Source organism: Rana temporaria, chromosome 4 (assembly GCF_905171775.1).
Source record: "Rana temporaria chromosome 4, aRanTem1.1, whole genome shotgun sequence".
NCBI classification, from domain to species: Eukaryota; Metazoa; Chordata; class Amphibia; order Anura; family Ranidae; genus Rana; species Rana temporaria.
The window spans coordinates 153,249,581-153,261,967 of record NC_053492.1 but is presented as its reverse complement, the minus strand read 5'-3'; the positions used below and the strand labels follow the sequence as shown (position 1 = coordinate 153,261,967).

Below are 12,387 nucleotides of genomic sequence, written 5' to 3'. Positions count from 1 at the left end.
ATCGGTTAGTTAACCATCGGTTAAAAAAAAGGCAACTTGTTTTAAAATTAACCGATGGATTCCTAACCAATAGGACAAAACCTATGGTTAGTAGGCACGACCATCGATTAAAAATCCACGCATGCTCAGAATCAACTCGACGCATGCTTGGAAGCATTGAACTTCGTTCTTTTCAGCATGTTGTTGTGTTTTACGTCACCGCGTTCTGACACAATCGTTTTTTTAACCGATGGTGTATAGGTGCGATGGACCATCAGTCAGCTTCATCGGTTAACCGATCCATTGTTCCGTTCTCATCGGATGGACTGATCGTGTGTACGCGGCATAATACATTTTTTTTTAAATCAGAAAGTTAGGCTTAAAGGGCAGGAAGACAATCCTCTTTTCTTCACTGACAACCCATAATTTGGGCAAGGCCAAACATGTTATGGGAATGTTTTAAGACTGTAATTTTCTTAATTAAATATTAAACATTATTTCCCTTGTTCAGCCGTAAAATCTGACAATATCTCAGCCTCAGCATAAATTTTGACATGCATTGTTCTTCCATTCTTCACAAGCATGAGGGTAACCATTATACTCAAGCATGCATGCAGCTTTAAGAGCCAGACCTGTCTAGGCTTAGAATGACCCATGTATATTTCTAAGTGTAAGTAGTGCCAACCAAGAGGAGAGATAATTGTCCATTACTATTATTAGTAGTATTATTCAACAGGAGTTATACAGCACAAGCAGTTTGTGCACTGTTTATGAAATAAAGGGAAAAACTACAAGTACAGTACAATTCAGTACAAAAGCAGTCAGATGGCCCTACTCATTAGAGCTTACAATCTAAAGGGGAGGGTCAGGTGTTGCAAAAGCTAATAACTGTGAGGGATGAGCTGATGGAGAAAGTAAATGAAAATGTATTTGTTGGAGGTTGGATATGTTACCTTGAATAGATGAGTTTTCAGGGATTGTTTAAAGGCAGACAGAATTGGAAATGCACTATATTACCAAAAGTATTGGGACACCTGCCTTTACACGCACATGAACTTAAGTGGCATTCCAGTCTTAGTCCGTAGGGTTCAATATTGAGTTGACCCACCCTTTAAAACTACAGTGCAACCTCAGATTGCGAGTAACATGGTTAACGAGCGCTTCCCAATATGAGCAGTTATTTAAAAAAATCCTGACTCAGTTGGCGAGTGTTGTCTCACAACACGAGCAGGATTCAAGCCTCTGCAGGGTGCAGTACTGCATGTGTCCAGAAGTGTGGGGGGGTTGGCGACACTCGCAGCTGTTCAGAAATACTCAGAGTGTTTCCTAGCCTTTCCGAGGGTTCCCGAGTGTTTTTGAGCCTTTTCGAGCAATCTCCAAGTATTTCAGAGTCTCTCCAGCGTCCCCCCACCTATGTTCACATGCGGTTTCCATTGACTTCTATGAGGAAACTCACTTTGTAATGAGAGTGCTTTGGATTACAAGCATTTTCCTGGAATGGACCATGCTTGTAATCCAAGGTTCCACTGTATAACATCTTCAACTCTTCTGGGAAGGTCGTCCACAAGGTTTAGGAGTGTGTCTATGGGAGTGTTTGACTATTTTTCTAGGGGCACATATGTGAAGTCAGGCACTGATGTGGATGAGAAGACCTGGCTTGCAATCTCCACACTAATTAATCTCAAAAGTGTACTATCAGGTTGAGGTCAGGACTCTGTGCAGGCCAGTCAAGTACTTCCACCCCAAACTCAGTCATTGATGTCTTTATGGACCTTGCTTTGTGCACTGGTGCGCAGTCATGTTGGAACAGGAAGTTGGGAGCATAAATATGTCCAAAATGTCTTGGTATGCTGACGCCTTAAGTTTTCTCTTTACTCAAATTTAAGGGTCCAAGCTCAAGCCCTGAAAAACAACCCTACACCATAACCCCCCCCCACTCCAAATGATTTGGACCAGTGCACAAATCAAGGTCCATAAAGACATGAATGAGCGAGTTTGGGGTGGAAGAACTTGACTGGCCTGCTCAGAGTCCTGACCTCAACCCTATAGAACACCTTTGGGATAAATTAGACCAGAGATTGCGTTCCAGACCTTCTCATCAACATTAGTGCCTGACCTCACAAATGCACTGGAAGATTGGTCAAACATCCCATAGACACACTCCTAAACCTTGTGGACAGCCTTCCCAGAAGAGTTGAAACTGTTATAGCTGCAAAGGGTGAGCCAATTCAATATTAAACCCTACGGACTAAGACCGGGATGCCATTAAGTTTATGTGCGTGTAAAGGCAGGTGTCCCAATACTTTGAGTAATATAGTGTAGCTACAAAGATTGGAGTAAGGAATTCCAGAAGATGGAAAAGGCTCAGGAACAATCCTGGTGAATGTAATACTGTATTCTGGTTTTAAGCGAGAAGCAGAATTGTAAGAAATACAGTATTTGTACCTTCACTATAGTTATTCTTTACCATTGTAAGAAACACAAGTTGATTTACAAAAGGAGTAGAAAATGTTCAGTGGACAAGACAGAATCTTATTTTTTTTATTCTCTGTACATGACTGGGTATTCAAGGTGAACACGGTGTCACTTTGTTTACTAAGATTAGCAAACTTTTTTTTTAATTGTTTATTTATAAAAGGGAAGAGGCCCACATGGGCAGACATGAAACCGGACATCATCACATAAACAGAACATGGTACAAAATGTTATATCAAACTGAACAGCATCTCCGGTCACAGGGAACATCATGGTGGGAGGCACAAGCATTGCAATGTGTCAAACCAGTATCTCTCGCACACCTGATGTCTCCTCGAGTAGCCATTTGAACTGTGTTCAGTGATGATAGATATTTCTCCTTCACCGAGGAGGACACACGTGTGTCTAATATGCGGCAAAGTGAGGTGTCGGTGCCCCATGGGCCCAGTCCCATCTTTTTCTTTTTACCTGAGAAGCCCCCCAGGTGTGGGGACAAAAACAAAAAGGTAGAGCAGATGAAACCTGCTACCGAAAAACTCGAAATAGTAGTAGAAATGAAGACCAAGAGAGGGAGAAAGAGTGGTCAGAGGGTGGGGGTGTGTTCCCACGAGCATGGAGTGTCGGGGAAGTTCTCCAGTGGTGTATTCATACTATACTGCACCCAGGCCCAGATTTACTCCCTTTGCCGCCCCAAGGCCGGGTCCTTCAATGCCGCCCCTGTCTACACAGTACAGGGGGGACATTATCCGCCGGGGAACTTTTTCGGCAGGATACTGAGATGCATTGAGAAGCGGAGGGGGGGTGGGGGAATGGGATTGGTACTGCCGTAAATGACACTGAGAACCTGGGGGGTGTTGCTGCCAAAAATAACATTGAGCATTGGGGGGTGCTGCTGCCAAAAATGACAAAATGACATTGAGAACCGGGAGGGGGGTGCTGCTGCCGAGAACCATCTCACCTCCTCTTCCCTCTGTTTTCTCTCCTCTCACCATCCGCATGACAGGGGGAACTCCCGAAATGAAAGTGAAAGTGTCCTCTCCTCTCAGCCACAGTGCCACCTTTGCACCCACTGCCGCCCCGAGGCCTGGCCTTGTTGGCCTTGTCTGGAATCCGGCCCTGTATGCACCCATACTGTCCAGGAACGGGAGGTGGCATAAAGAGGAACATGCACTTATACATCAGCAATGGGCTCTCGTAGAGCCTGACTCCCACCAGGTGTTGGAAAATGTTTCCTGCCTGTTTTGCGCTGTGAGGATAAGGTCCTTCATGTGTTTTATTTCCTCCACTTTTGAGATCCAAAGAGCAACAGTCGGTGGAAGTGAGGCTTTCCAGTGCAGTGGAATGCAGGCTTTGACCACATCCAGCAGGTGTCTAATCACTGACTTTTTGTACACACTCTCAGGGATGTTGGATGCATGTAGGAGGAAGAATGCTGGGTCGCCTGACATGGTACGTTCCGTAAATTTCTGAACGACTTCCTGTACTGTTCTCCAGAAGTGGGTGAGGGTGGGGCAGGACCAGAAAATATGCACTAGTGTTCCCTTGTCTGCCCGGCAGCACCAACAAAGGTCAGACGCCATCGGGAAGAATTTATGAAGTACTGCTGGTGTCCTGTACCATCTTGACAAATGCTTTTAATTGGTCTCCTGAGTTTTGGCACAGATGGAGGACTTGTGGGTAAATCTGAGGATGCGCTGTCTTTTGGTCGAGCAAACTATTTTTTATTCCTTTAGTCATTTAACTAAACTGCATGTATTGCCCCTTTACATGGTTACTTATGTGGAACCCTTTAACCTCCCTGGCGGTATGATTATGTCAGATTTTTGAAGCTCAAATCGGTACATTGTTTCACAGGGAAATTTGTTGTTTTATATTGTAGGCCTGTAATTCTTAGGAATAACTCACTTAAATCTTTCCAAACAAGAGTCTAGTAGAGATCCCGGGTATGATAAAGTTTGAAACACAAAGTCATCAATTATTATATAATAAATAATTATAAAAAATAATATAATAATAATAAATGTTATTCAATAATGTAATCAAATCAAAAACACTGACATTTGCTCAGTTGCAGAATTGTTACTGTCGCTACTTTCAGTGTCTGATGACGAGTTTGCCCACAAATCACTATCGCTCAATATTCTGACTATGATTGTTGTGAAGCGATTTGTCCCTTGTGAGAAATCTATGCCTGGCCTGTATAAGCAGATATAATCACTAAGGACAATCCTCATCAGATAGCTTGAACTCACCAATACCATTTCCATTCACAGAGGTTGCTTTAATCCGAAACATCAGGATACAGCAGATGACAGGATACAACAGATGAATAGATTGTGGTATTATGCGGTCAAAAGATGATATTGTCTGTAGCTTACTATGCAGAATACATGTTCCCTGTTACATGTGGCCTGTTAGCTTCAGCCATGACAGAGGAAATACAATCTCAGGAAGTAGGGTGGAGCATTACATAGAAAGGAAGTATGTCATACATCAGACAAAAGAAACATGGAATAGTGCATTACCACAAAAGGTCACTAGATGGCAGCATGTGAACTAAATATAATGTCCATAGAAAATTGGCTAAGGAAACAATATATACAAATTCTATGCCCCATTGGGGCGGCACACTCAATTCTGCAGGTGTCCTAATTTGCTATCACTGTTTTCTAGCTGGTAAAACCGCTTTTGACATAAAGGGACACTTTTTGGTTGCTATGGACATTCTCACTTTTCCAGGCAGAAAGAACAGTATATATAATATAAAAGTGCATGCAGGACACTGTAAAAAGCACTAGGGACAAAAAAGAGGGGAAATAGTTTCATACAGTAATGTAATCTTACAGATTACAGTGTACTGTATGTGTTATGTATTTTTCACTTTTCTGAATTTGCTGCCGGGCTCCGCCCCGTGCGTCATGCCGCTCGCAGGGAATGGAGCCCGGAACAGTGATGAATTGAGCGAAATACACAGCCCTCAGAAACAGCGGGAGGACATTTCAGGATCCTGGGGACAATGTAAGTATCTTTCCTAGGATACTGCAATGCAATCCCGAGTGTGGCTTGGGGTTTCCGCTTTTGGCAATGAAAATTCACCCCAAGCCACACTTGGGAATAACGCTAGGGAGGTTAATATTAAAATGTTAAATGTTTCCTGACCTGCAGGATTCCACTTTTCAAATTGCCATTTACTGTGACTCTCCTTAACCACTTCAGCCCCGGACCATTTGGCTGACCAAAGACCACAGCACTTTTTTCGATTTGCACTGCGTTGCTTTAACTGACAATTGCGCGGTCGTGCGGTGTGGCTTCCAAACAAAATTTGCGTCCTTTTTTCCCCACGAATAGAGCTTTCTTTTGGTGGTATTTGATCACCTCTGCGGTTTTTATTGGTATTTGATCACCTCCGCCAATTTTGAAAAAAAAGTAATATTTTTTACTTTTTGCTATAATAAATATCCCCCAAAAATATATAATTTTTTTCCCCTCAGTTTAGGCCGATACATATTCTTCTACATATTTTTGGTCAAAAAAAAACACATTAAGCTGTTATTGATTGGTTTGCACAAAAGTTATAGCGTCTACAAAATAGGGGAACGTTTTATGGCATTTTTATTAATATTTAGTTTTTTTACTAGTAATGGCGACGATCATGACTGCGACATCAGACACTTTTGGCACTATTTTGGGACCATTCACATTTACACAGCGAACAGTGCTATAAATATGCATGTATTATTGTGACTGGCAGTGAAGAGGTTAACCAGAAGGGGGCGCTGAAGGGGTTAGGTGTGTCCTAGGGATGTGTTCTAACTGTAGGGGGGATGGGCTATGTCTTACATGACACTGATCACCGCTCCCGATTACAGGGAAATGCTTGTTTACATAGCATCTCCCGGTTCTTCCTCTCCATGACATGATCCCGGGTATCCCCGCGGACATCGAGTCCGCAGGCCCCACGGCGGGTGCACGCCCACAAGGCGATGTACAGGTATGTTAATCTGCCTGTACATGCCATTCTGCTGATGTATATCGGCGTGAGCCGATCCTTACCCGGTTAAACAAGCCATACATTATACAATTTTTTTCTTTCAACCACAGGTGGAAGGAACACACAATTGCTTGATTCCCCCATGAACACTGACTGAATCCCTCCCACTGTGCTATTATATTTTTGACAGTGGGAGGTTTCCCAGCTGTCAGAATAAAAGGATCACTGCTGGCAGCTATCCAAGTGAAAAAATCTAACAGGCTGGTTGTACTATTATACTAGTGTATTGATGGATCGGCTTCAGGACAACCAGCCTGCCCAGAGAACGGATCGAAATCTGACCGGTTCCTGATGAGGATTTTAAAATGCCTGGCTTTTAGCAAATCCAAATATTGCATAAAAAAAAATGCAGTACATTCAATTCAAAAGTACTTCAAAATATTTAACATTTGATTTTTGAACGAATGGAACGTTAGAAATGAATATGTTCAAGATTTTTTTTTTCATCAAGAATGTCAATTTGACCCCACTAACAATTAAAAAATGGAATTGACATTCTTAAAATGAAACATATTAAACAAAATGTATGGTCAGCTTTGGATACCTATTTACCATTTAATTGTGTTACATTAATGCAACCTGCTATAAAAGATGAACAAAGATTTGTTTTGTTCTTTAACAGAAACTTGAATATGCTAATCAGGTTTATTATGTTTTCATCTTTTATTATGATTGTTATTACTCACCCATATCTATGACTAAGGTCCCTGTGGACGGAAATGCATCAGCTCTGTGCACTTTTGGAATCTATTTGTGCTTCAAAAAGTGGAATTTTAAACTGTCGAGTTGCTGATTATGTCTTAGTTGAGTTATTATTGACCATATTATATTATTATCTGGGAACCTCCACCTGATTGTACGAAACATTTGTTTTACAGGAAGCAGACACTGATGAAAACCAGGGTACATTAACCTTTGAAGAGTTTTGCGTCTTCTACAAGATGATGTCATTACGGAGAGACCTGTATCTCTTGCTTTTAAGTTACAGTGACAAAAAAGACCATTTAACAGTGGACGAACTAAGCCAGTTTCTCAAAGTGGAACAAAAGGTATGTAAGTTGCCCAAAAGCTTCTGTGCAACATAAAAATGTATTTGATGTACAGTGATAGAACGTGTATGTTTAATGCATATCAGTTTCCTTCCAGGCATGAAGCATGCATATACTGTATAATTAGAACAGAGCAAATGACGCCTTATGCCGCGTACACACGATCGGGCTTTTGCCTGGCAAAATCACATTGGAATTCCATCGGAAAAATATAGAACATGTTCTATATCTAAAGTCCGATGGAATTCATCGGAATTTCCGATGAATAATCTCCGATGGGGCTACACACGATCGGAAAATCAGATGGAAAAAATCCATCTGACTTTTTCCATCGGATATTCCGATTGCGTGGACGGGCCTTACATGTCACTGTGCCCTATGTAGACTTATGATTAAAGCAGTGATTCAGTCATGCCTGCAGCAAATGAAATGTAGGGCCTGTTCACACCATCCTCTTTTATGTGCTCTATAATGTAGGATCACAGCATGATAAATACACATGAAAACCAATTACCATTATAATCTATGAAGCTCTTCACATCAACGCATTGCATTAGAGGGCAGATATTGCATTTTTTTTTTATTTTGTTAGCTGCATTTTTGTGTTATGTTTTGGTAAAAAGACTTGTTCCATGTAGAGATAGGTTCGGACGCATTCACAAACCCACGTGCCCGATCCCGCCAGGAAGCCGGCACTGCATAGCGCTAATCACAGGCAGTGAGACCTTTCCCGATCTGCAGCTGCACAGATCAGGTATATGTCTCACTGCCTGTGATTGGTGCTGTGCAGTGTCGGCTTCCTGGCGGGATTGGGCACATGGGGTTATGAACGCGCCCCAGTCCATCTCTAGTTCCATGTACGGCCAGCTTTAGAGTTCACACTGTTCAATGGTAATGCTGGTTGCACATTGATGATTGGGAATCGCACTTATTTTTTCCTGATCATGTTATTACAACAATAGGCATTTGGGTTAGGCAGACAAATTAGCTATAGAGTTATAGTCAAGTAACTGTACTGATACTACTTAATTTGGTTGCTGTGTGTAGAATTCAGTAACCTCTGGTTGACTTGTCTGTCAACTTTTTATATATGAAACCTGGATATCTATTAGCCATTTATCTTTCTTATTAATAAATTGTACTATTGTTCCTGTTTTACTTAGGCCCCTTTCACACTGAGGAGTTTTTCAGGCGGTACAGCGCGGTATAGCGCCTAATTACCGCCTGAAAAACTCCTGCCCAGCCTTCTCAGTGTGAAAGCCCGAGGGCTTTCACACTGAGGCGATGCGCTGGCAGGAGTGAAAAAAATCTCCTGCAAGCTGCATCTTTTAAATGGGAAGGAGCGGTATACATACCGCTCCTCTCACCGCTCCAAACAATGGGAAACTGGGGTATTAACCCTTTATCGGCCGCTAGCGGGGGTTAATACCGCACCGCTAGCGGCTGAATCCCGCGGAAATTCCGACGGTATAACACCGCTATTTTTAGCAACGCTATACCGCCACCGCGCCTCCTGCCCCAGTGTAAAAGGGGCCTTAGAGTACTTCTGTAATAATTTAGAATGAGTGGCCCAAAGGGCTTGCATATACTGACACATGGAGTGGATTTACTAAATGCAAATAGTTTTCTTTGCACTCCTTTTACTTTTGCTAAAGCTCTGCTGATTTCCATCATACACTCATGTACAAGAAAAAATGCAGATTTTTTGTTTTCCATGGACCTGATTGGGTATTCTTTACAAAGTGCAGCTTTACCACATTTAAATTTACTAAGGAAAATTAGTGCAATTGCCCTTGCGGGAGTGCACAGTCTGATTGCCTTTGGTAAATCCACCCCATAAACTAGCCATTTTGGCCTAAAGCCAGCATAGTCAGGTGACTAGTTCAGAGCTGGTATAATTCATGTCTTCAGTAATAAAGCAGTTGTAAGTGTACATGCTGTTCTGCGTACACATTTTTTTGCTATAATTTTGCTGCTTGATATATTTGGAAGAGGTGCACACAATTTAGGATGGTAAGTTTTTCTTCAATACTGTCAAATTGTAATAATCATTTGCCAGTAGCTTATTTGTGAGTGTGTAGATAATGACTTTAGAGACAGTAGGTGGCCTGATAAAATGTTGTCACCAGCATTTGACTAAGCAATAGATCAGTATCAGTGACAAGCTTTGCAGGAGAATATTAAAGGGGTTGTAAAGGTTTGTTTTTTATTTTCTAAATAGGTTCTATTAAGCTAGTGCATTGTTGGTTCACTTACCTTTTCCTTCGATTTCCCTTCTAAATGTTTTTTTTCTTTGTCTGAATTTCTCACTTCCTGTCCCTCCTCAGTAAGCTTGCCCCCATCATTCGAGCCGTTCTGGCTGGGGGGTAAAGTTAGCGTGCTCGGGAATACATCCCTGCGGGGAGACACTGTGAACGTTCACAGCATCTCCCCGCATGGATGTAGTCCCAAGGGAGGGGGCGAGCACGCTGACTAACCCCCCAGCCAGAACGGCTCGGATGATGGAGGCAAGCTTACTGAGGAGGGACAGGAAGTGAGAAATTCAGACAAAGAAAAAATACATTTAGAAGGGAAATCGAAGGAAAAGGTAAGTGAACCAACAATGCACTAGCTTAATAGAACCTATTTAGAAAATAAAAAACGAACCTTTACAACCCCTTTAATGCTGGGTTTGTGGCAGAAATTACCAGATATTTTGACATACTGTACATATCTTTTCAATACAAACTCTTGTGAGAAGCTTAGAAAAACTCTTCGTACTACAAGGATATATTAATACATACATATTTAATTTTTTTTTTACCAATAACTCTTCTAACATTTTTTTTTTTTTTATAGGTATTATGATTATATATATAATTATTTTATATAGGTTTAGGTATAAGTGATAATGTATGTATTACTGCATTGCTAGCCAAATAATAGCAGATGATCTGTCTACCATACGGAAAGCTACAAGAATTACCGTATTTATCGGCGTATACCGCACACTTTTTTGCCCTGAAAATCAGGGCAAAATCGTGGTTGCGCGATATACGCCGATACCCGCTTTCCCGCGCCGAGTTTGAATACTGCGCCGACATATACAGAGCGCAGTACACTTGTGTATAGTCAGGCAGTCTCGGCTCCTCTTCCCATTCCCTAGCTGGTCATCAGCTCCCCTTAATGTTGACAGTGTATTTGCTTTTGTTTTTTTTGTCACAATGTATGGTGAAAGGATCTTTCCACTTAATCAGTTAACTTTTTTTTCCCCAAATTTATTTGGAATTGCTGTGTGTCTGTGATTGTTTTTATTGATGTCTGTATCAATAGTGCCATAACTTGTCCAGCATCCTAGATTCTGCAGCTGTTGCTAATGAAAAATGCTTGTTTTTTTGGCTGCTGTCAGTATGTGCACTTTTATTGGTGGCTTAAAAATGTTCAGTCATATTGACCAGTATGGTTATTGTTTTATATCTGTGCACATGATTAAGAGCCCATTCACACAGGGGCGGCACGACTTTGGGGGCGACTCGGCAAGGCGACATGAAGACGACTTCAGAGGCGACTTGCAAAATGACTTCTGTATAGAAGTCAATGCAAGTCGCCTCCAAAGTCGTACAAGAACCTTTTTCTAAGACTTGCGTTGCTCCTATTAGAATGGTTCTATTGAACAGAACGAGACACGACTTGTCAGGCGGCTGTCGCCCCTGATGAGTCTCCCCTGTGTGAATGGGCTCTTAAAAGAGAACCGTGGGATTTCAAAATAACAAACATACCTGCTCACAGGGATGGACTGGCCATAGGGACTACAGAGAGTTTCCCCGTGGGCCGATGGCTCAGTGGGCCATTTTTTTAAAACAGAGATGCTGCTTGGAGGACTTTTTGTAACGCCCTGGCAGCGCCCCAGTGTGAAAGCACTCAGGCTTTCACACTGGGACTGCAGCGGAAGCGTTTTTCAGTCGCTTTACAGGCGCTATTTTTAGCCCAAAAGCGCCTAAAAAACGCCTCAGTGTAAAAAGGGGTCCTACACCCCTCTCTTTTACACTCACTCTCTTTTTCTTACACTCACCCCCCTCTCTCTCTCTCTTTCTCACCCTCTCATGATATACAATAATGGATGTAGGGGCCTTTTGGTGGGCGTGATTTTTCGGGGGGTGGGGGCAGCATTTTATTGAATTAAAGTGGGCCGGTCTGGATGAAGTCCAGGGCCAAATTTTTGTCCCAGTCCAGCCCTGCCTGCTCACCTAGGCGGATGCAGCATCTGTCCCTAGCTGCATCTACACTGAGAACTGAGCGAACTGCATGTCTTGCAGACGTGTCCTGTGGAGGGGATAGCTGTGGAAGAAAAAGGGAAATTCACAGCTTCGCATTCCAGGCATGTGTGAGCTTAGTAGCAATGCAGGAGAGTGTGGTTTCCCCCAACAGTGTTACTACTCTGAATAGGGAACTGGCTGGGTCACCAGGTAATTACTGCCAAAACATAGAATTTTAATAGGCACTAACAGCACACGTAATCAAATAAGTGCTTTTACACGTTAAGATAACATTTTGGGTTTACTGACAGTATAAAAATAAAAAAGGGCAACTATGCTTTTCTTTTGTCTTTGTCTCCAGCCACTTCTGCTTGCACTGTGCATTGAGAATAGTAGCATTTAACATATAACACCAACCTATTATTACTACATGTTTATTTTTTTTATTAGTCACTTGAGATCAATTGCAAAGTCCATTACTTTCTTTTATTCTGTAGCATTTACCTTGTGGTAATAACATTCGCAATCCTCTAATTTGAAACAATATATTAACTGCAGAATAAATTTGTTGCCAAATGCCACACAATACCTTGTGCTT

General features: G+C 42.0%; 1 protein-coding gene across 7 annotated transcripts in view; it reads left to right on the top strand.

The window, feature by feature from the left end:
* Nucleotides 1-12,387, top strand: part of PLCH1 (phospholipase C eta 1) — a 347,693-nt gene that overhangs the window by 238,346 nt on the left and 96,960 nt on the right. For all 7 annotated transcript variants that reach the window (XM_040349218.1, XM_040349219.1, XM_040349217.1 and 4 more), the window contains one exon: nt 7,384-7,554. In XM_040349218.1, coding sequence (XP_040205152.1) covers nt 7,384-7,554 — 171 coding nt within the window. The remainder of the gene's footprint in view (nt 1-7,383; nt 7,555-12,387) is intronic.